Source organism: Rattus norvegicus, chromosome 3 (genome assembly GCF_036323735.1).
Source record: "Rattus norvegicus strain BN/NHsdMcwi chromosome 3, GRCr8, whole genome shotgun sequence".
NCBI classification, from domain to species: domain Eukaryota; kingdom Metazoa; phylum Chordata; class Mammalia; order Rodentia; family Muridae; genus Rattus; species Rattus norvegicus.
In genome coordinates, this window is record NC_086021.1 from 43,249,201 (window position 1) to 43,271,382 (window position 22,182).

General features: G+C 39.3%; 1 protein-coding gene and 1 long non-coding RNA gene across 9 annotated transcripts in view; one reads left to right on the top strand and one right to left on the bottom strand.

Annotated features, from left to right (window-relative positions):
* The window catches only part of Scai (suppressor of cancer cell invasion), a 112,074-nt gene that overhangs the window by 26,218 nt on the left and 63,674 nt on the right, over positions 1 to 22,182 (bottom strand). For all 7 annotated transcript variants that reach the window (XR_010064694.1, XR_010064696.1, XR_010064695.1 and 4 more), the window contains 11 exons: positions 20,817 to 20,912; positions 19,995 to 20,081; positions 18,114 to 18,212; positions 12,871 to 12,967; positions 11,573 to 11,671; positions 11,283 to 11,435; positions 8,136 to 8,237; positions 7,698 to 7,799; positions 6,763 to 6,841; positions 4,099 to 4,198; positions 72 to 153 (listed from right to left, as the gene is read on the bottom strand). Coding sequence is in view for 4 of the 7 variants with exons in the window: in NM_001399633.1 (NP_001386562.1) it covers positions 72 to 153; positions 4,099 to 4,198; positions 6,763 to 6,841; positions 7,698 to 7,799; positions 8,136 to 8,237; positions 11,283 to 11,435; positions 11,573 to 11,671; positions 12,871 to 12,967; positions 18,114 to 18,212; positions 19,995 to 20,081; positions 20,817 to 20,912 (1,096 nt within the window). In the remaining 3 variants the exon portion in view is untranslated. The remainder of the gene's footprint in view (positions 1 to 71; positions 154 to 4,098; positions 4,199 to 6,762; positions 6,842 to 7,697; positions 7,800 to 8,135; positions 8,238 to 11,282; positions 11,436 to 11,572; positions 11,672 to 12,870; positions 12,968 to 18,113; positions 18,213 to 19,994; positions 20,082 to 20,816; positions 20,913 to 22,182) is intronic.
* LOC134486089 (uncharacterized) overlaps positions 1 to 22,182 on the top strand; it is an 81,580-nt gene that overhangs the window by 17,291 nt on the left and 42,107 nt on the right. The gene's annotated exons all lie outside the window — the stretch shown is intronic.

The window sequence follows — 22,182 nt, forward strand, 5'->3', positions numbered from 1 at the left end:
TATGTTAGAAGTGGGGACCCTGAGGTCACTGCTATATTCCCAGAGTGTACAATAGCTCTCTAGGGACTCACCTTGTAGGCAACACTATTGGAGGAGTCCACAATGATGAACAGGGGTTTCCTTGTGAATGGATACAGATCTCCAGGATGAAGGCTGCAGAAAAAACAGTGAGGGATTGTGTAACTGTATGGTCAAGTCTCAAAAATTATATTTTACAGTTTGGTTTTCCCCATACAGAATTACAAGAAAAACAAGAATTAAGGAGCAAACACACACAAAGATAGATATGTATACTGGGACATGTTGATTCTACCTGGAAAAAAGTTCAAAAACAATTGTTATTTAAGACTCTCTAAATAAATGGTGCAGTGGTGTATTACCACTCCACCCCAGTATGTAGGAGACTCAATGAGGGGAACAACTTGAGTCCTGAAATTCAAGAGCAGTATGGGCAATATCAGTGAGACAAATGAATCCCTCAGCTAAAAATTACCCACATGTAAACATGACTAACCCCTGGTATGAAAACCTCAGAAGTAGGCCTCACACATATAACTGCTTTGTAGTATTTAAAAGTTCTTTCCAAGAATGTGGTTTGAAATTAAGATAGACTAATATAACTGTATTCATACTTCAATGGCTCTTAAAATGCATCATATATTTTAAAGATGTTTTCTAATAACTTTTAAAGATTTATTTATTTTATATATCTGAGTATTTTGCCTGCCTGTATGTCTGTCTCTCTCTCTGTCTCTCTGTGTGCGTGCGTGCACGTGCATGCGCGTGCATGCCTGGTATCCTTAGACATCAGAAAAGGTAATCATATCCCTTGGAACTGGCATTAAGGATGGTTGTGAACCACTATGAGGGAGCTAGGACCCATACCTAGGACCACCACAAAAACATCAAGTGCTCCTAAGTGTTGGCCCAGCTCTCTGCATCCTTAGACATATTCCAAACAAGAATGTAGAGAATATTTTATATATTGTATGGATGTATTACCTATCAATTGAAAAGTCTATTGCCTATGGCTTAGGCAGGAAATAGTGGTGGGCCACCCAGGAGGCAGAAAGGATTCTGGGATAGAGCCAGAGCGAAGCCCAGAAGATGTGAAGAAACAAGATGGATTCATGGTACCTGAGCTCAGCCAGCCACAAGGCAGAATGTAGGTTAGAATAAATATTTTATCTTAAGTTATGATCTAGTCAGAAAAGAGCCTAGCTGTAAGGCTAAGGTATTTGTAAATATACTTTGAATTTGAGCCTTATTTCAGGGAGCATGGGACTGAGAGGAAGAACCAGGATCTAACTTCAACACAAGAAAGAAGGAAATCTTTATCTTCTATTTGGACACTTTATGTAAATCATCTGGGCTGCCTGTTAAATATGCAGATTAGCTGGGCTAATACAGATCAGTGGACTGTAATGTCCAAGTCCAGGAACATGTACTCAAAAGCCTCGGCTGTGAATTACAGTTTTTGGCATGCATACTCTTTATCGTCATTTCAAAGTAGACAATGTGTACATCTGTACCAGTACTAATGTAAATGTCCACAGCAAAGCAAAACAGGTATCTTACTGGTTAGTGACTACCATCCCACCTCAGAGTTCATCAGGTTTTGGCTTAATTGGAATATGAAAATTATATACATACTGTACAATGATTACCACACTAAATTAATGACATATCTGCTCCATTTTTGGCTCTAAGTAGTTTTTAGCAAATTTCAAAGAAATAACACTGTGACCTTGGTTGTCATTTTGACTATACTTGGAGTGAACCTAAATGTCTGGGCACACCTGTGATGGATTCTTCTCTTAATTAAATAACTTGATGTGGAAGGAGTCACTTCTAATCTCATCTTTGAGGTGGGAAGACCCACTTTTAATCTGGGCTACACCTCCTGCTGGGAGACTACATAAGGACATAGAAGAAGGCAGTTGTCTTCCTCTGCCTGCTTGTTCTTGCTAGCTAGTCCACTCCTTCACTGGCATTAGGGCCCACTTCTTTGCCATTCTGGTGTATACTGAAGACCAGCTGAGATATCCAGCCTTGTGGACTGAACCACTACTCAAATTTTAGACTTTCAATTGCCAGACAGCCACAGTTGGACTAGCTGGACCACAGATTATAAGTCAGTCTAATAAATACCCTCCCCCATACATACATTCATTCTTTAAGTTCTGTTGCTCAAGAGAACAGATACCAAAGTTATAGTCCAAAGTTTCTATCATTTTATGATTTAATAGTTGATTACATGTTTAGGTGTATATATGTGCACATGAGTGCAGGTGCCCATGGATGTCAGAAGAGGATGTCAGATCCTCTGGACAGGTAGGCAGCTGTGAGCCACCTGACAGGTGCTGGAAACAAACTGGTTTCCTCTGGCAGAATATACGCTCTGAATCGCTGGGCCAATTCTCCAGTCCCCTCTATCTCTTGATGACCACTTTATAATTATCTGCAGTCTCTAGTCTCTAACAATGACCTTTTCTCTGAGTTAGACATTTTAAAATTCTACATGTAAGTGAACTATGCAATATTTATCCACATTTCTGTATATGGCAATATTTGCTTTTCTTTGCACCTAAATAATTTTCCTTTTTAAAAATACTTTAAGGGGTTGGGGATTTAGCTCAGCGGTAGAGCGCTTGCCTAGCAAACGCAAGGCCCTGGGTTCGGTCCCCAACTCCGAAAAAAAGAAAAAAAGAAAAAAAAATACTTTAAAAAAATCATGTGTATGTGTGTCTGTACATGTAAGTGCTAACTGAGGTCCACAGAGGCCAAAGGCATTATAAAGTCCCCCTGAGCTGGAGTTAAAATGGCTGTAAACTGCCCAGCACCGGACTTTCCTAAAAGCAGTATATACTCTTAATTCTTGAGGTATCGCTTTAGCCCCAATTTTCCTCTTCTTTTGCTTTTTTTTTTCTTTTTCTTTTTTTCGGAGCTAGGGACTGAACCCAGGGCCTTGCGCTTGCTAGGTAAGCGCTCTTCCCCTGAGCTAAATCCCCAACTCCTTCTTTTGCTTTTTAAAAAAAAAATTTTTGTTTTTTTTTGAGACGGTTTTTCTACACAGCCATGGCTGTCCTAGAACTCACAGAGAACTCATCTGGAGACGTGAGTGGCTTTGCTATGAAGCGTAGACTGTCTTGTACTTCCAATTGCTAGGATCATAGGCATATGACATTATACTCAGCTTATTTTAAACCTGTATCCATCCATCCATCCATCCATCCATCCATCCATCCATCCATCCATCCATCCACTCACCTACCTACCTCTCATGTGTGGGAAGTCCCCCCCACAAGGCATATGCCATTATACTTGGCGTATTTTAAACCTGCTTACATCCATCTATCTATCTATCTATCTATCTATCTATCTATCTATCTATCTATCTATCTATCTACCTACCTACCTACCTATCTATCTATCTATCTACCTACCTACCTACCTACCTTCCATCATCCATCCATCATGTGTGGAAACCCCCCCCCCCCCACTACTAATTTGGAGGTCAGAGAACAACTTGTGGAGATCTAGTGTTCCTTCTATTCTGTAGGTATATGGGATTGAACTCAGGTCATCAAGCTTGGTGGCAAGTGCAATCACCTACTGAGCCATCTCGTTGGCCCTTATTTTTAACTTTTGGAGGAAAACCCATACTATTTTCCTTAATAATTGTATCAATCAAATTATATTCTCCCAAAAGTTTTTAAGGACACTCACACCTTCCCCCCCTGCCCCCCCTTAACAATACTTGTGTTTTACAACAACCACCCTAACAGATGCTAAGTAATAACTTCTCATGGTTTTAATTTGCATGTCTCAGATGATTAGTGATTCTGTACATGTATTTTTTATATATCTTTTATATTTTCTAAAATAAATAATTTAAAACTAAGGTGAGTAGCAGTATCATATTTTGCTTGGGAATCTTAACTATGACACGAATAATTTGAAACATACACAGGCCTAATTTCCCTTTTCTGCTTTTCAGTATGAAAAGCTGAGATTTAATATAAAGTATTATTAGATAAGCCCACTGTTTAAGAGAATTTTGATGCCTAGAACGAAAACAGGCACTAGAATACATACCAGTGCATTTCTTTGTGAGACTGATTTCGTTTGTGGATTGCATCTCCATTGATAATGTCCCGGTTACTATTAGTAAGTACACCTCCAAAGTCATAAGGACCTAAAAGAACAAAAGCAAGAAACCTAGAACTCAACTGGAGGGTAACATCAAGTGATCTGATGGTCAGTTACAAGAGTATCAGTGAATCTCCCTTTGATACAATCACAGAGTGTTTATCTTTAAATTTAACATTTTATTATAATGCAATAATTACATTATTTCAGCACATTGCCTACTTCAATGGTTTAAAAAATGACTAAATTATTTACTAGCTTTTCTTTTTTAATATTTATTTATTTTACATATATGAGTATACTGTAGCTGTCTTCAGACACACCAGAAGAGGGCATCAGATCCCATTACAGATGGTTGTGAGTCACCATGTGGTTGCTGGGAATTGAGCTCAGGATCTCTGGAAGAGCAGTCAGTGCTCTTAACTGCTGAGCCATCTCTCCAGTCCATTTACTAGCTTTTCAAATATAACATAATGAGAAACAAAGTAAGAATCTACAGCCAGGCATGGTGGCACAGGTCTTTAATTCCAGCACTCAGGAGGCAGAGGCAGATGGATCTCTGTGAGTTAGAGGCCAGCCTGGTCTACAGAGGCCACTACTGATAGCCAGGTCTATATAAGCTCACTGTTAATTAAAAGCTAGGATAACCAGGGTTACATAGAAAGACTCTGTTTAAAAAAATTCCCGAAACAAAAAAACACATAACAAACAAAATCTCCAGCAACAACAACAAAACCAAGAATCTATAGCAATCCATTTATTTGGGTGGTAAAAAGGGATGGGGACCTGGGAGTTTAAAATAACATTTACAGGATATCTGAGAAGAGTCATAGTGAGGACCCAGTATTGATGGTATAGCCAGAAGCCAGAGCCTCAAAGCAGAACAATGACTAATTGCAGTGAACATTTACAAGGAAAGCTGCATGGACAAAGGGGTGTACTGTGTGACACACCACAGCTTCCAGGGCAAGATTTTCTGTTTTTTTTTTTTTTTTTTTTTTTTTGAGGGGAGAGGTTGCAAGGGTAGAGGGCAGATACGGAGAACGGGGAGATGAGTGGGACTGTGGTACATGATGTGAAATTCAATATCTGGTTTAATAAAAGTATTTTATAAAGAAAGCTGATAATTACAAACTGAAATCTCTATTTAAGTATATATATATGTATATATATTTAGTATATGATATATATTCATGATATATATCCAGGTCTTATCTTGTTGCTCAGGCTTGAGCTCCTAGACTTAAGTGATCCTCCTGCTTTAGCATTCTGAGAGCTGGCAGTATAGGGATACACTATAGTACCTGATCCAGTAAAGATAATTTTAAATTAACTACTAAGTGAAAAATTTGAAGAAAGATTAGAATTAACTTGAATTCTGATTAACAAAACTTTATTTTATGAACTATTCTGCCAAATTCCAGTACATAAAAAGTTAATTATTCTACTATTAATAGAAATTTAAAATTCTGATTTACATGTTAGCCTTTCCCAATTGGTCATAAGAGTTAGCTAACTCTTGTCTAAGTTGAATAGTGATTGTAGGATGATCAGATAATCTCTGAGAAAGGGCCATTCAGTTTATTACCTATACTAATTACAAAATTTAAAAGTCTAATGTGGAAGACCCAAAATAGTTGCCTTAATAAAATGTTTTCAGACAAATACTTAAATACAAGTAAAGACACTAACGTTTAAATAAGAACTAAGGCAGTTACGCATGTTGCCTTCTCTCTCCCTTGTGCATGCCTGTAAGTGCTACACCCCAGCCCATCACATCACAGTTGGATCACAGACCTTTCAAAAACCACTGCAATGTAAAGACTATAGCGATTTGCTTTGCTTTGTTTCAACTGTAACATTTTACTACTTTGTAGGTCATGCAAGGAAGATGGTAGGTCATGCATTTTATAAAGGAATGCCAATTGCCACAGACAAATGAGGAGGAGAATGTTGAAAATGTTAAAACTATTTTTCTCCAAAGATTTAAGTCCTTCATATCTGAATTGCTCATCTAGTCTGAACAATCTCTGGGCTTGTATATTCTGATAATTTAAGGTTTTATTCTGAAGCAGCATCCCAATATTGCATGGACTGAATCTGTTGTAACAACAACTAAAAAAAAAAAAAAAAAAAAAAAAGGATTGAAAATAAAATTATAACAAGGACTTGAACTTTCATAGTTACAAAAGTACACTGATTTCTACAAAGACTTTCAGCCATAATGCTGCCTCTGACCAGATCCCCAAATATATTAAAAGCTTACAGTGATTCAATGATGTTAAGTAAATACGCTGGCAGATTCCATAATCTTTTGCAGTATCAAACATCAAACTGCTTATGTATAAATCTAAGTATGATAAATTTGACAGTGAAGTATGCATTTGACATAAGTATTGTGTCAAGATTTTTGGACTTCAAGGAATACAAGATGAGCACAGAGAATTAACCAGGTCCTCTCCAATACTGTCACTAAACAAACAGACCAGGTTTTAAATTTTGAAGCTTTTTTGGAAAGTTTGAGGTGGTCTCTGGTCTGTGCGCCATTGTCTTGTAGAAAACAGAGATAATTCAAGCCCTGCTCACAGTGGGAGCATTCCTTTATTGTACCTTCACCATCAGAACGACCTGTGGGGAAAACGCCAGTGGCTGACAGGTAAATCAGAAGCACACTATTGGCAGGCAGCTCCTGAAATGAAAGAAAACCACATATACAAAACCAGACAGGAAAAACAACACAGCTTTATTTAATGTTCAGCACAATTTAAGGCTGTGGGGGAAAATGATGGCTTTTAACACACTGCTGCTATCACGTTTCCACTTGTTCCAATGTAAAATCGCATGGCAGAGATTCACTATAATCTACACTGCATAACTGTCCCCAAAGCTGTGAATACATTTTCTACTTGCAACTGCCCATCTGTTAGAGAAGTGTTCTCTGGAAATATAAAACTGAGGGAGAAAGATCTCCACTGGTAATAAAGAAGGCAAACTCCCCTCCATGCCTTCCTCTATGTCAACTATGGGAAAATAATACTTAAGGTTCCCAGCATTCTTTTTTTTTTCCTTGAGGCTGTATAAAGCTCACACTGGCCTCAACCTTGTTGTGTACTGATATACCTGGGTTGTCCTTGAACTCTACTGTGTGGCCCAAGAGGTCCTCTAACTCCTGTCCAAAGGCAGGATTACAGGCATTTACCACATCCTTCTATCAGACAGTCACACTGTCTCACAGAGCTGCCTGAGCACATGAATGCTACACACCATGTTCTTGTTTTTCAGTTTTGCATTGAGTAGTAAGCCCAAAGCTGTTTAGCAATAAAACTCCAGAGAGGATAGAATAATTAACCAAAGCCCTCTGACTGATGTTGAATATAAATTATTCATATCATAAGCAGCTACAACTACCCAAACTGAAAGAGTCAGAATGACCTACTGGACCAGCATTAGTGTATATTCATACATTACTTCTAGTCAGGCATCTGAAGAGTGACCAAGTCCACCTTGAGCACACTCTTCCCACTACAGCAAGAGGTCACACAAACCTTAAAAGACGCTGCTAAGAATGTATACAGTTGGCTGAAGGTCGGTTTGTAGAGTAGATACTTGTGTGGGTTTTCTCGTCTGGTAGGCTTGTCAGCTGGCTCCTATTGGTGACACACCATAAATGACATAAAACGACACATAAGTGGTATGTGACAGCTGAGTGTCCACATTCCTAATCCTTTCCATCAGATATCCTAATTTTCTTCAGTGTCTGTGATTGTGCTTATCAACTGTGTCTTATCAAGAGAGCTCTTGTTTTATCACAGGAACTCATTATGTAGCTCAGGCAGGCCTCTAATTTTCAATAATTCTACCATTTGGCTATCTAGTGTGCCGTAATCACAGGTGTGAGGCACCCATGGTTGGGTTAAGAGCATTTTTTATTTACTCTGGTGCCCCTAAGAGAAGCAGAAGAAGTAAGTCAGGTAAATGATCACCTGTATTCCCGGCTTATTCATCTGGGAAGCTAAATTCATTGGCTCCCTTTCCAAGGCTTGTAACATCCGGAACATGTCAACAGTTAATTCGCTGAATTTGACCTGAAAGAAAAACGTACCTGGTCATTTATGGAATAAGTAGAACTTCTGATCTTTGATCACATTATTACTCTTGACTTTTAGGTATATTTAATAACAGATGATTTTAAAATATACATTCATACATACATTCATTTTTAAAAAAGAAGTTACATCTTTCCCCTTCTCTCTTCCCTCTAATCCTTCCCACGTTCTTGATCCATCTTGAAATCATGCCCTCTTTTTCTTTAACTGTTATTGGGATGTGTGTGTACGTATGCACCTAAATATAAAAATACAACCTGCGCAGTCCATTTAGTGTTGCTTATATGTCTATGACTTCACCGCTGACCCCTTTGTATTGGATAACCAACTAGGGGGCACAACCTCAAGGAAGACTTCTCCCACTGTCAGCCTTCCTTAGTTTGCCTATAGTTCTTTGTCTATGGGTGGGTTGGTTTTCTTTGTTTGTTTGAGACAGGCTCTTATCATGTATCTTTAGCTGACCTAGAATTGCTATATAGACTACAATGACCTTGACTCAAGAGAGCTTCTTAGCTCTGCTTTCCAAGTGCTGGGATTAAAGGCCTCCTGAGCCACCATGCCCAGAGACAGCTCATATTTTACTCTTTAGTATTTAATCACAAGACTTTCAAAAGGCAAATGTGGCAAAAAATTATGCAATGACACTCCTATTCTTAATCTCTACTTTGTACAGTTAACAGTGCTTAGGTTTCTCCATCATAATGCATTAATTACCCCAAATAGTTTTAAAAAAGCAACAAAAGTTACAAAAGCACAGCCCTACAAATCATGGCAACATTTGCTTAAGCTGAGCTATGTCTGGATTCACACTTTATAATCTCCTCAGTGTTCTGGCACTACACAGTATTTAAGAGTGCATCCTTCTGGGGTTGGGGATTTAGCTCAGTGGTAGAGCGCTTGCCTAGCAAGTGCAAGGCCCTAGGTTCAGTCCCCAGCTCCGGAAAAAAAAAAAAAAAAGTGCATCCTTCTCTATTTTCAATAATAGTTTTACAGAAGACCTAGGCACATGTAATGACAGAATAAAGAAGAGGTTTATAAAATAAAGTAGAAATGCTTTTAGTTAGGAGAGTTGTTTGAAAGATTATTGCCTGAAGTTTCAAAACTGTACCTTAGACTGGGCATGGTGGCTTACCTCTTTAATCCCAACACTTGGGAGGCAAAGGCAGATAGATCTCTTTGAATTTGAGGTTAGCCTGGTCTACAAAGAGAGATGCAGGATGGCTAGGGCTACATAAAGACCCTGTCTCAAAAATCAAAATGAAAATGTACCTCACTCATACATACATAATACATTGCTAGAGATCAGGCCCCGGGCCTCATGCATGCTAGGCAAGTGCTCTACCATTGAGACACCATAATTCCATTTAGTATTTCTCTTAGCAGATCAGCAAAACTCACATTTTCCTCATGTAAGAATTTTACAGAAAAAAAAATTTAAAAAGATGTATAGAACAAATCATCAATACAGGCATTTCTGAACATATTTAATGTTTTGACACAGCACTGAATTTCCAGAAGTGTTATAAAATTGCACCACAGCCCCAGATAGTCACCACCCATTATCCACACACGCGAGAAGGAAACAAGTTCTAGATCAGAGCAAAGGAGATAATATTTGTCAAAGCGGAGGTAACTGAAAGCACGTGACCTAGGACAGAACCAATGTAGTAGTTTCATGCATTCTTCTTCCTGTTTGTTTGGAAAGGGTCTTATGTGTAGCCCAGGATGGTTTTAACACCTATTTCTGCCTTCTAAGGGCTGTGATTATAGGCATGTGCCACCACGCCTGGTTCTTTTGAATTCTAAGGAATAAGCTCAAAGACACTGGAATCGGAGATTGTTATGTTCCTGTTTTTGAGTTTGCTAGTTTTAGTTGTTTTGCTTTTAAAAACAGGGTATTGCTGAGTGTGGTGGCAACACTTGGGAGGCAGACGTAGGCAGATCTCAGTGAGTTCAAGGCTAGCCTGGTTTACATAGTGAGATTCAGGACAGGCAGAACTACACAGTGAGATACTGCATATGTATATATGCAAGTATCATAATGAAACCTATTTCTTTGGATGACAGCTAAAAAATAAAAAATAATTTAAAGAAATTATAAAAAAATGACCTTCTCAAAATGCAGCCCTCACCAACTCCACTCTTTGCCCTGCCCTTGGCTAGTTTCCTGTGCACTTGGGAAAAGATCACCTTCCTGACTTTTTCTTGTGCTTCTTGTTCCTCCATCCCCTAGTGTAGTGTTCTACAGGGCTTCATCCTCCCGGTAGCCAGGCCTGCTGACAACAGTACAATCGTGACTTTTGCTTGGCATGCTTACTCTGGACAACTTCCTACTTTAGTTTTTGTTATTGTTGTTTTCCAAGACAGAGTTTCCTGTATAGTCCTGGCTATCCTGGGACTTGCTCTGTAGACAGGGTTGGCCTCAAACTCACAGAGATCCACCTGCCTCTGTCTCCTGAGTAGTGGGATTAGAGGTGTGCACCACCACTGCCTGGATTCTACTGCAGTTCTTAACCACAGCACTTTCTCAGAAAAACATCTTATCAGATCTCAGATTAACTCAAATCCTTTGATGCCAAACATCAGAAAAATATGCCCCTGTTTTGCTACAGTTTTTGAAGTGATACTATCTAAGTAGTTATTTTGTTAATAATTGTTTTTTGTAGGTAAACAGAAAACTCCATTAGTGAAGGCATTTTGTTTTTTTCTACCCTCCACAAACACACACACGCACCCTGGAGACATGACTGATAATTCATGAATACTGATTGGACTGGGGATGTAGATTTAGCTCAGCGGCAAATTAATACACTAGTAAGCATCTTTCTATGTCACTAAAAATTGTTTCTAAACAAATATACTTTCATATATATATGAATATGCATATGAACAAACATGGCATAATTGATTTGACTATTCCTTACAGATGTAAGGAATTCTACAAGGGGGAAAAAAAATCCATGGATCACCAAAACAAACTTTTTAAAAGTAAATTTTAAGCATAAATCTTTCACAGTTTTTTACCTGATTGTTACAATTACCAATAATGAGTGCATCAGCCAGAGACAACTGTCCCACTATCATGCCTTGCTCCAGCAAGGGGGCTCCTGTCTCAGCAAGGCGATTGGATGTGATAACAATGGTATTATCATCATTTAACACCATTACAGGGTCTGCCTGAAAAAAAAAAAGAAGCACATTAATGGTAAAGAATATCACTTATTGTTCTTCTCAAAGCCACATACATACCATAAACACACAGCACAGTCATTTGCCTACCTATGACTGTGACAAGCTTTCTCTTAAGAAATTACCTCAATGAATGCTGCTACCTCTTGGAGCACCAGGTTCCACTCAACTTGATCTTCAGTATTAAAGCGATGAGTATAATCTTCAATTTCATCAGACAATTCCTGGTATTAGAAATGCCACAAAGAAAAAGGGCTATTAATAACATCCATAAAAAGGCTAGCAGGATAGCTCAGCAGGTAAATGTATCTACCACCTAGCCTGACAACCTACGCTCAATCTATGAAACCCACAAAATAAAAGGAGGGAAACAATCTTCTGACCTGACACCTGTGCATGAATCAATCTCTCTCAATCTCCCTCTCCCCATTTCTCCCTCTTTCTCCCCCCCCCACTCTAAATAAATGAATGCTGTGCATGAATCATACATACACACACAAAATAAATGAATGTAAAAAATTAAAATCTCCATAAAAACCAGCTATATTGTAATATTCCTGACAGAAAGTAATAGAATTATGTTTGATCAGTATCAATATCCAATCCCAATTGTAACAGAAAACAAAGAATGAAAACCATAGATTTACTACAAAATAAAAAAATTTAGAATGATACACATCAAATAAAAACCTTTTTTTTTAAAAAGATTTATTTAATTTATGTGAGCACACTGTAGCTGTCTTCAGATACACCAGAAGAGGCACCAGATCTCATTACAGATGGTTGTAAGCCACCATGTGGTTGCTGGGATTTGAACTCAGGATCTCTGAAGAGCAGTCAGTACTCTTAGCCACTGAGCCATCTCTCCAGCCCAAATAAAAACCTTATAAAGGTTTATTTCCTACTTGGTGCTATATCGGCAATGAACTTATTAACAGAATTGCCTATAAAACAAACTCATAAATGTTAACGCACAGAGAACACTCCCTTCCTTTATATCATATTGTGTTTTGGAAATAGTTTAATTAGTAGCTGAGGAAAGAAGATCACAGCAGAATATATCTCTCCTTCCAATGGTCTTATGACATATTTGAGTCAAATGTATCAAGAAGTACACCATACCATCAAGCTAGGTATGGTGGTTCATATCTGTAAGCACTCAAGATTGAGGAAGGAGGATTATCAAGAGTTTCCAGAGCACCTGGGTTGGAGATCCACCTGTCTCTGCCTCCCAAGTGCTGGGATTAAAAGCATGCAGTGTCATGTCTGGCTGGGCTACAGTTATTTTAAAGTACATTTATAATTTCAGCATAGGAAAGACTGATTCATGGGGATTACAAATCCAAGATCAGCCTGAGTTATATAACAAGATCCTACTTCAAACAAATCAAAACAAAACAGAACAAAACCAAACACTATTTACCTTTACCAGGTCTTTCACAACGTCCATTTTATTAAGAAGAAGACAAACTACTATAAATCTTGCATAGTATCGGAGTTTCTTAACAACCAACTCAGGCCTGCATTGGACAAAAAGAACTCAGTCATGATATTAAAATGGAAAACATGCTGTGAAAGAACTCTAGCCAGTTCAAGCAAGGCAAACATGGCTCTTGCAGGCCTTGCCCTGCCTCCCCATGCTTTCTGCCTTGCTAAAATCCATAAGATTACATTCCTAAAGTTAGCCGCCAAGATCTATTCCTTTATTTAGCCACTTCCTCCTCCTAAGGATGACTACCAAGGTCCAGCTATCAAAGTATTAAAGTCCAGTAATCAAATGCCCCCTTTGGCTCATACCCAATTAAACTGAACACCTCATCCTAATGTGGGGTTTCCCATTTTTAATTTTATAAACCATCATTTTCCAATGGGTCTCATCTGTCTCTTCTCTATCCAGAGGCAGTACTTTGTCCTTCCTGGTCTAGGACAAATACCCCTGCCTCTCTTTTGTTATCTTCCTCTTTTTCCACACCCTCTATCTCCTGCCCTTTGTGCCTCTGGAGCAAATAAATCTTTTGTGCTGAGATCTTGGTGCTGGGGTCCTGAGCAATACTGATCTTTCCATGTTGTTCTGACTTTAACTTTTAAATGATTTTTTAAAAACATCATCATTATTAGAATAGTGATAAAAATTTCCACATAAACCCAAACAGCCTTTGCTTGTCAGGGTAGCACATAATTCCCTAACTCAGCAGGGAGAGGCAGGAGGATAAGGGGTTCAAGTACTGAGTTCAAAGGCAGCCTGGGATACAAGAGACTGTCTCAAAACCATATAGCCTTTTAAACATTTTTTATACACTGATTAAGTCATCATTCTATATTCATTCACTCATTCATTCACTTAACCATCATCTACTGAGAATTTGAGTGCATAAGAAAACAGTGCCATTATTGGGACTGGATAGATGGTTCAGCAGTTAAGAGAACTTGTTTCTCTTACAGTACCCACATAGTTCACAATAATCTATAACTTCAGTTCTAGGGGATCCACTAACTTATGACCTCCTCGGGCACAATACTCACATACATAAAATAAAAATTTAAAGTCTAAAAACTAGAAACAGTGCCATGATACTAAAAGGACAATGATTTTAAAAATTCCCTTCTTCACAGACCTTACAAATGGAATAATAATTTAAATACAGACAAGTTAAGTAAATATACAAAACAGTGGAATAGATATAATTGAAAAAAAAAAAAGAGCGATGAGTCTGACTCTGATTTGAATCTGTCACGTCCCCGTAAGCTCCCATTTAAGCTAGCAGTGGTTTCAGAAGGCATAAAGAAGTGGGTTCCCGGAGGCAGTACACCTTAAGGTTCACTGGACAGGCCTCCGTGAGAAAAGTACCTGACTCCATTTTGAAAGAGGAGCCATTATGCTGCATTGTTAAAAATAAGTTTCCATTTACTTATTGTTGTGGATTGCTGTGTATTTTCTACTCCCTCAAGAGAGGTACCCCTCCTGAGGAACGTACTCAGGTAGAAACGTAATTGGTCATATAAGGTGTGATTGGGCAGTGGATGGAAAAGGCAGGGCTGAAAGTTTTAGAGAAGGGAGAGAAGGAGGAAGAAAGGAGAGACTTGAGGACGGAGGGAAAAGATAGAGGAGGAAAAGGTTGAAGATGGAGCAGACTCATGTGGCCTGGAGGAGCCACTAGTAGCTATGGATTCCATAGATGAGTGGATGGCCTGAGAAATTCGAGCAGCAGCTCTGGGGATTTCAGCTTAAACTGGTTAGTTTAGCAAGCTAGCCTCAGGAACCAGGACAAGATGGCTAAACAGAGCTAGCTGTGGGGGTGGGGTGGGTGAAACCACTTTAGTGTATTTCTTTTGTTGTTGTTTTTTTTTTTAAATTACATGCTGTAGTAAGAGCTGAGCTGCTGTTTGAAGACTGTTTCCTAGAGCCTGACCTGTCCCAACCAATGACCTTGACTTGTGTTTTTGAACACCCTGACCCTTTGAGATGTTTCTGTATTTTCTTACTGTCCCATCATCTCTCTTCTGCAAACCTGCTGCAACTACTTGCAATTTTACTCCTTCAAAGGGGCCGAGAAATAGCCTTGGGCTGCTCGCTCTAGCTTGACTCGGGAGGCAGTAGCTGGCCTGCTCTCGGGTGGCTCACCTTTCCCCAAAAAGTCAACTTTACTTCAAATCTGGCTCAAAATTGTGGGACTGGTCTTATTATCGACCGGTAGGATTTACATTTTCTGGAAGCCCAAGTGAGATTCAGACCACTCACCCAAATTCTCAAGCTGGATCTTCACTCTGGGACTTTAAGGCTGAGGGGCCTCACCTCAGGAAGTGTACACCTTGAGAAATTCCAAGGTTTCGCAGTGTGCTTTCAGTTTCACAGACTTGGACTATCAGAGTGAACTACCATGATGATAAGAGCCACAAACATCTACAGATGCCTCCCTGGTCTGTGGAGATCCTGATCTGGGGCACTGGGGAATCTGATGGAACTCGAATATGCTCCTGTCCAGGGTCTGGCTTCATATTTGTCTTGTCTTTGTATTTATGTCCCATTTGTCTTGTCTTCATATGTTTTGTCTTTGTTAGTCTTGATTTTGTTTTATTTTTACTGTCTCCATTTTGTCTTTTGTACTTTCTGTGTTAGTTGGTTTATCTTGGACTTGGGACAACTGAACTGATAGACAGTATGGGTAATAAGACTAGCAAGCCTAACAGCCCTCTATCTTGTACTCTAAAGAACTTTTGACAAACTTAGCTGGGCCTTTAATCCCAGCACTTAGAGGGAGAGGCAGGAAGATCTCTGTGAGTTTGGGGCCAAGTCCAGTACATACAGGGCTACACAGAAAAACCCTGTCTTGAAAAATCAAAACCAAAAGCAGAAGGACAAAGAAAAAGAAAAAAAAAATTAACAAAGTTTACTCCCTACAGTCACAGAGAATTATATTAGCCTATCACCAAGAGTCTCTGTTCTGTGAAACTGAATGGCCCACATTCAGGGTTGACTGGCCCTCCCAGGGCACTTTTGACTTTCAGATAGCTTGAACAATTGTACGTGTCACCCCTGGCATGCCTGGCCAACCAGAATAGAATGGATATATCTTGTCTAAAGCAACTCCCAACACGCTACCCTGGATGAAGATCTGTTTGATTTGAAATGGGCAAGGTGTCAAGTCCTGAATGTCAGCAGATGGGCCTTTCAAGAGCCTGTAGCAGAGACCCAGAAGTCCCCTCTGAAAACTATTCTGCAGGACTCACAGGAAAAAGAATTCCTCCTTCTTTCATATAACTATCTTTAACCCCTGTTCCTCTCCCCACCTCAACCTCTACCTTTGCCAGCTCAGTGCCTACCACCAAGGATTCCCTCTGCCTCTGTCTGAGTCTCTTCCCTACCTCCCCTCATCTTTTAACTCCCAGCTCTTTCCTTACCTCCCCATCTTTTCCCCTCCCCAGACCCATCAGAGGGTCCCGTATGGCCCTCTTGACTCCTCCTCCAATTCTGGTAATGAGGTGGCACCTGCTTTGAGCCTTGCTCCCCTACAGCCATTTCCTGAGCATCCTACCTGTATGGCCCCCTTTCCACTACAGATCTCTTCAACTGGAAGAACAAGAATCCCCCTTTCAGCACTAACCCAGATTCCTTAATTTCTCTAACAGATTCTACTTTTTTCAATCATCTCCTCACATGGGATGACTGTCAATAGATTCTCCATGTCCTCTTTAACACCAAAGAAGGGAAACAAATTTTTATGAAGGCTACTGAAGTATTTCCTAGAATAACTTCAATGGCTGATGACCAGAGGACAAAGGCAATTGACTGTGAGCTGCTAAGACAGAGACTCCAATGAAACTTCAACACAGAGAAAGGTAGAAGGTCACTCAGGGAATAAATACCACCAGGTTCTGTTAGAAGGGATGAAGCGGGCAGCCCGAAAGCCCACTAACCTATCTAAGTAAGCAGACGTAAAACAGACCATAAATGAATCACTTTGAGCTTTTTTTCTGGAATGACTCCTGAACACCTATAGTTATACACCCTTCTATACCAAGAAGTCCTGGCAAATCTCAAGGTGATTAACCCTGCCTTTGTTACTCAGCCACTGACATACTTAGGATACAAAAGATGGATGGATTGGCAGAAAAGAGCAGATAATTATTTTCAAATAGCCCAGAAGATGTTTGATAGAGACAGCAAAGATCTTTTCAAAAAGATGGGATGTGCAACCATGGCTGCACTATAGGCTCTGGCCACTTTCAACTCTGCCCATACACCCCACGATTAAAAGAGGAGACATTTATAAAAGGACCAATGCTCTTACTGCAATGAAATAGGTTACTGAAAAAAAATGAATGTTCATGACAGTTTTGGGATGGCTCCCCAAAACCCAAGCCAATCATAGCTATGGAGGATCAGAGCTGGAGGCTCTTTTGAACCAGGACCTCCAGGAGTCTATGGTAATCTTCACCATTAGGGGCCAACCCATATATTTTCTGGTAAACAAAGGGGCTACACATTTGGTATTACAGGAATCCCTAGGACTCCTTGGAATTATGGAAGTACAGAGGGCAACAGGACTGCTAAGCTAGGACAAGAAACTGTGACTGACTTATTCTTTTATTGTTATTTCTGTATGACCCTTCCCTTAGGGGAAGGGCATGTTGAATAAGCTCCAGGAAAGAAACATCATTCTCAGGAGACACTCTCCTAGGTTGCTGGAACTAAGAGTGTTTGCTGCCACATCTTATAGTAGTAGATTTAAATCAGAAAAATTCAAAGAATTCTAGTAGTCTTTTCTCTTGACAACTACATGGGCCAGAGATGACAAAGACATTAGTTGAGTCTAGCTTTACAGTCCTTTCTTCCCTATGATGTCCTTTCTATATCTATCATAAAGAAATCACCCTCTATGACAAGATGGTTCAGTGGATAAAGGCACTTGCCTAATGGCCTGAATAGGATTCTCAGAACCTATGTAGTTGAAGTAGACGATGACTCCTAAAAGTTGTCCTCTGACCTTTCCATGTACACGGTGACATCTGCACATGGGAACATGGACACGCGCGTGCACACACACACACACACACACACCACCTAACAATAAAAGAAAAAGGAAATTATGTTTTTTTAGTTTAGTTCCATATGAACTAAAATGCTGACTGTCTTGTCATATTTCTGAAAGCAAAGCTGACACATACCTGTCCTCTTTGTTGACTTGAGAGTAGTATGACCTCTGTCTGATTGCAGAGTAGAAGGAGAAAGCCTCATTCAAATAACTGGTCTCAGAAGTTCGTAAACTATAAGAAAAAAATTTTAAGTATGACACAAACTGGGTGTAATCCTCATGAGCAACACTTGTTCTAGATTGCTCTCCGCTACACAGGGGAGGGGGATGACTGCCTTAACTTTGAGTCAGCAAGGTATTGATCACGTTACCTTTCAATTGTCTGGTAGCAACAGCAACAGTACAGTTCTTTCCTGCTGTTCCAACCAAAGTACACATCACTCACTCATTCTACAAGGCACAGCATGCTACTCCAGTATACCTGCTCTCAGGACTCACTAATCCACTCTCACTTGATCTCTGTTCCATTTCTTTAGTGTCCCCCCCCCCCCCCTTACTAAAGTATACTATTCTTTGGGGGATGCTAATGAGCTATGGAGTCTGTTTAATATGCCTAGGTTAATAAGAGACTTTGAAAAATTAATTTACTTTAAAAAGTTTATTTAATACCTTGACAAACTTCACAACACACACACACACACACACACACACACACACACACAACCCTACCCACCCCACCCACCCTTCTGGTTATTCTCTCCTCTCTCTCATCTTTCCATTCCTATCAAGTCTTGTTTCTTCCTGTCCCCAGATTCATGAAATGGTTTTGTTGTATGTCTCATTTAGTTTATCCAGGGCCATTTATGCAACCATTGGATTGGACTATGTATGGAGTCTACAGAGGTCAGTAGTGGGTACACAACTGTAGAAACATAACCTTTCTCAGAATCTATCAGTAGAGCTGCCCTGACTCCTCTTCCATCAAGGCAAGGCTGTTAATGATCCCTTTTTAGTAGAGACCCAATGCAGACATTTGTAGTTGCTGAGAGTTCATGATTAGGATGGCCATGTCTTGCCAAGAAAATGGTACTTCTCAGCCCTTCTCTCTATCTGCACTTCCATAATTACCATTCTCTGAGCTTGGGAGGAATGGTATACATGTCTTCTCTAGGGATGAGTACTCCAAAAATTACTTATTCTCAGCACTATAATAAACGATTTTTAGAATCCCGCTCTAGCAAAAAGAGGAATTGTAGTGTGGGCATTCCAGTGAGGGATACCCACACTGGAAAGATGCTAACTGACCTTCCTTTTGTTTGGTTTGTTTTGGTTTTTCGAGATAGGGCTTCTCTGTGTGGCCCTGACTGTCCTGGAACTCACTCTGTATATAGACCAGGCTGGCCTTGAACTTACAGAGATTCCCCCTGACTGCCTTCTGAGTGCTGGGATCAAACGCCCATGCCACAATCAAGGGCTTTGTGGGTTTTTCTTATCTTCCCTTTTAAATTACAAAAGGATAAAGTTTTTTTGCTATCGATGCTACTCTGTGCTGAGATTTAGCTTTGTAAAGGAGATGGATCTCTTCTTTCCTCTTTGAAAGGTGGGACTACAAAGATAGCACTATTTTAAAGATGCAAACAACTGTCAATTTACCTCACTTAATCTAGCCAACCTCACAAACACAGCCAACTAGGATGAGTGTCTAAAGAATATCATATATGCTGTACGTCTATATACACCATCAAGACTCGAGAAGTCCTAAGAATGGCAAATCTATTTAGTATTCACTGCTTATAAAAAACAGAATCAAATTCCTCAGGTCTGATCAAATGAAGTTACTAAAGAGAACAGCTGACATAAATAACACTGCTTAAATTATATAAGGCCATTTCATGATGCCATCTTGATCCATCTGGCCTAACTAAAATTCCATCTATAACTCACTGTCCTTCCTCCAATATGCTCTGTTTTAAGCAAAGAAACACTTTCTTCTTTCCACATGCAATTCACTTACTAATAGTGGTAATACAGCTGCCCGATCTTGGAAGCGATTTCCCCTATTTGCCACCGCTTCAAGCCATACCGATTATCCAAGACTTGTCTGTTTATATGGGAGACAAAAAAAAACCAAAAAAAACAATAAAACAAAAAAAATAAATATCAAAAAGAATCAAATCTGTAAATTCAATGATAAAATATCATCTCATTAGCAAAGATCATGGATTGTAAGATTTTATTATAACCATTCAACTACATTAAAATATTTCTCTATTGACTGATTTGTGTTATGTCACTGTATGTATGTATGTATGTATGTATGTATGTAACCTGTGTATATGAGTGTGCATGAGCATGTGATTATGTGAGTGCGGGTATGTATATCACAGCTCAAGTATGGCAGTCAGATGACAGCCCTGGGTGTCAGTTATCATCTCTCACATTCTTGGTCATCACTGTGCATTGCACATTAGCCAGGGCTCCTTCTACTTTGCTTCCTGTGTCATTACAGGATTAGATGGGATTACTGTCTCACACTTGAATGACAAGTACTTCACCTATTGAGTCATCTCAGCCTTAGTTGTTTTTTGGAGACAGGATTTCTTGTAGCCACGACTGGCCTTGAAAAATTATTTAGGGGGCTGGGGAGATGGCTCAGCAGTTAAGAGCACTGACTGCTCTTCCAAGGTCCTGAGCTCAATTCCCAGCAACCACATGGTGGTTCACAATATTTTGTAATGGGATCTGATGCCCTCTTCTGGTGTGTCTGAAGATAGTGATGGTGTACTCTCATACATGAAATAAAATCTTTAAAAAAAGTTTCCATGAAACTCTTTACCGATGCTGCTGCTGGAATTTCCAGAGTTTGGTGTAAACATCAAAAGTTCTTCCGAAGTAGGACTGCCACTGCTTCTGTCCATACTGAGGCAAATCTCTGTAAAAGTAAAGTGGGCGGTGGCTTTAAATTTTCAGAAATGATGTTGTTAATTAAAGTACTTACCTTAGTAAGTGCTTAACAAAGGACTTCTTTGTTAAACAAAGTTCTAATTTTTGAAGGAAAAATAATTCTAGAGATCAGAACACATTTTCCCAGTCTCATACTATTTACAGTTCATCTTAGTGTCCTTTGAACAAGTCTCTCCCAACAGGACAGATCATTTCTTAACTGGCAGGTGATATACTCATTCCAATATTTATTTCCAATATTTATATTCAGCTAAGACTACAGTAATCTGGCAACACTGCTTTAGAGAATATAGCCATTACTAGAAGTGAGGGTGTGGTTGAAATATTTAGACCATGTCCTTAAGCCTGATGACCTGTGATACCTGCCTTAGATAAACGAATACTCCCCTACATACTGGATGAACATTGGGCCTAACCATATTAACTTGTTTAGGGCAATGCATATAATTTTAAGTTATTCTATCTTCCCTTCAATATCTGATCTAAAATGGACCATAGCCTGTAACACAGAGAAGATATACCAAATGGATTCAGAGGGCTGCAGACAGCTTACAGGTAACTTGGGAGTTAGAAATAAATCTCCATTTTGTAAGGCATGAAAATTAGGCATTATTTGTTATAGCTGTGGTATGTAAGAAAAGCTAGTTAACAACTGGTGTTGAGTGCAGGTTACTGTCATGAAAGACCCTAGCACTGGCCTGAAGAACAGGCAACTATTACTATGGATTGGAAATGAGGCCATTGATGGGATGGCAAAACTGTCTGCAGTGATCTGGAATGCAGGCAGTGTGACAAATTTGGGGGTTTACACAAAGAAGGTGGCTCTGGGTTTTATCAGTTGGTTGGACTTTAACAAAATGCTATAAGAAAAGGGTAAATTCTGCCAATAAATAAATGAATAGACAGTCTATAAGCAGTTGAAATAGGAAAAAAGATACAAATTCAAGGAATTTCAGGATTGAAAGATTTAATTTCAGACACTTAGCTATAAAAAGCATGGTGTTACATGTCTGTCATTCCAGCAGACATGTAATCTAAGATCTGTAAGATCTAAGCAGGGGGATCCTGAGTTTGAGGACATTCTAAGCTACACATAGGAAGTTCTTGTCTATGTAACTAAAAAACATCCCTCTCTGAACACACACACAATGAAAAAATCATATCTATGTTTCTGATGATTCATCCTCATTAAAAAAAGTATAAGATGAAATAAAGAAAACAAACGCCAACAACCAAAT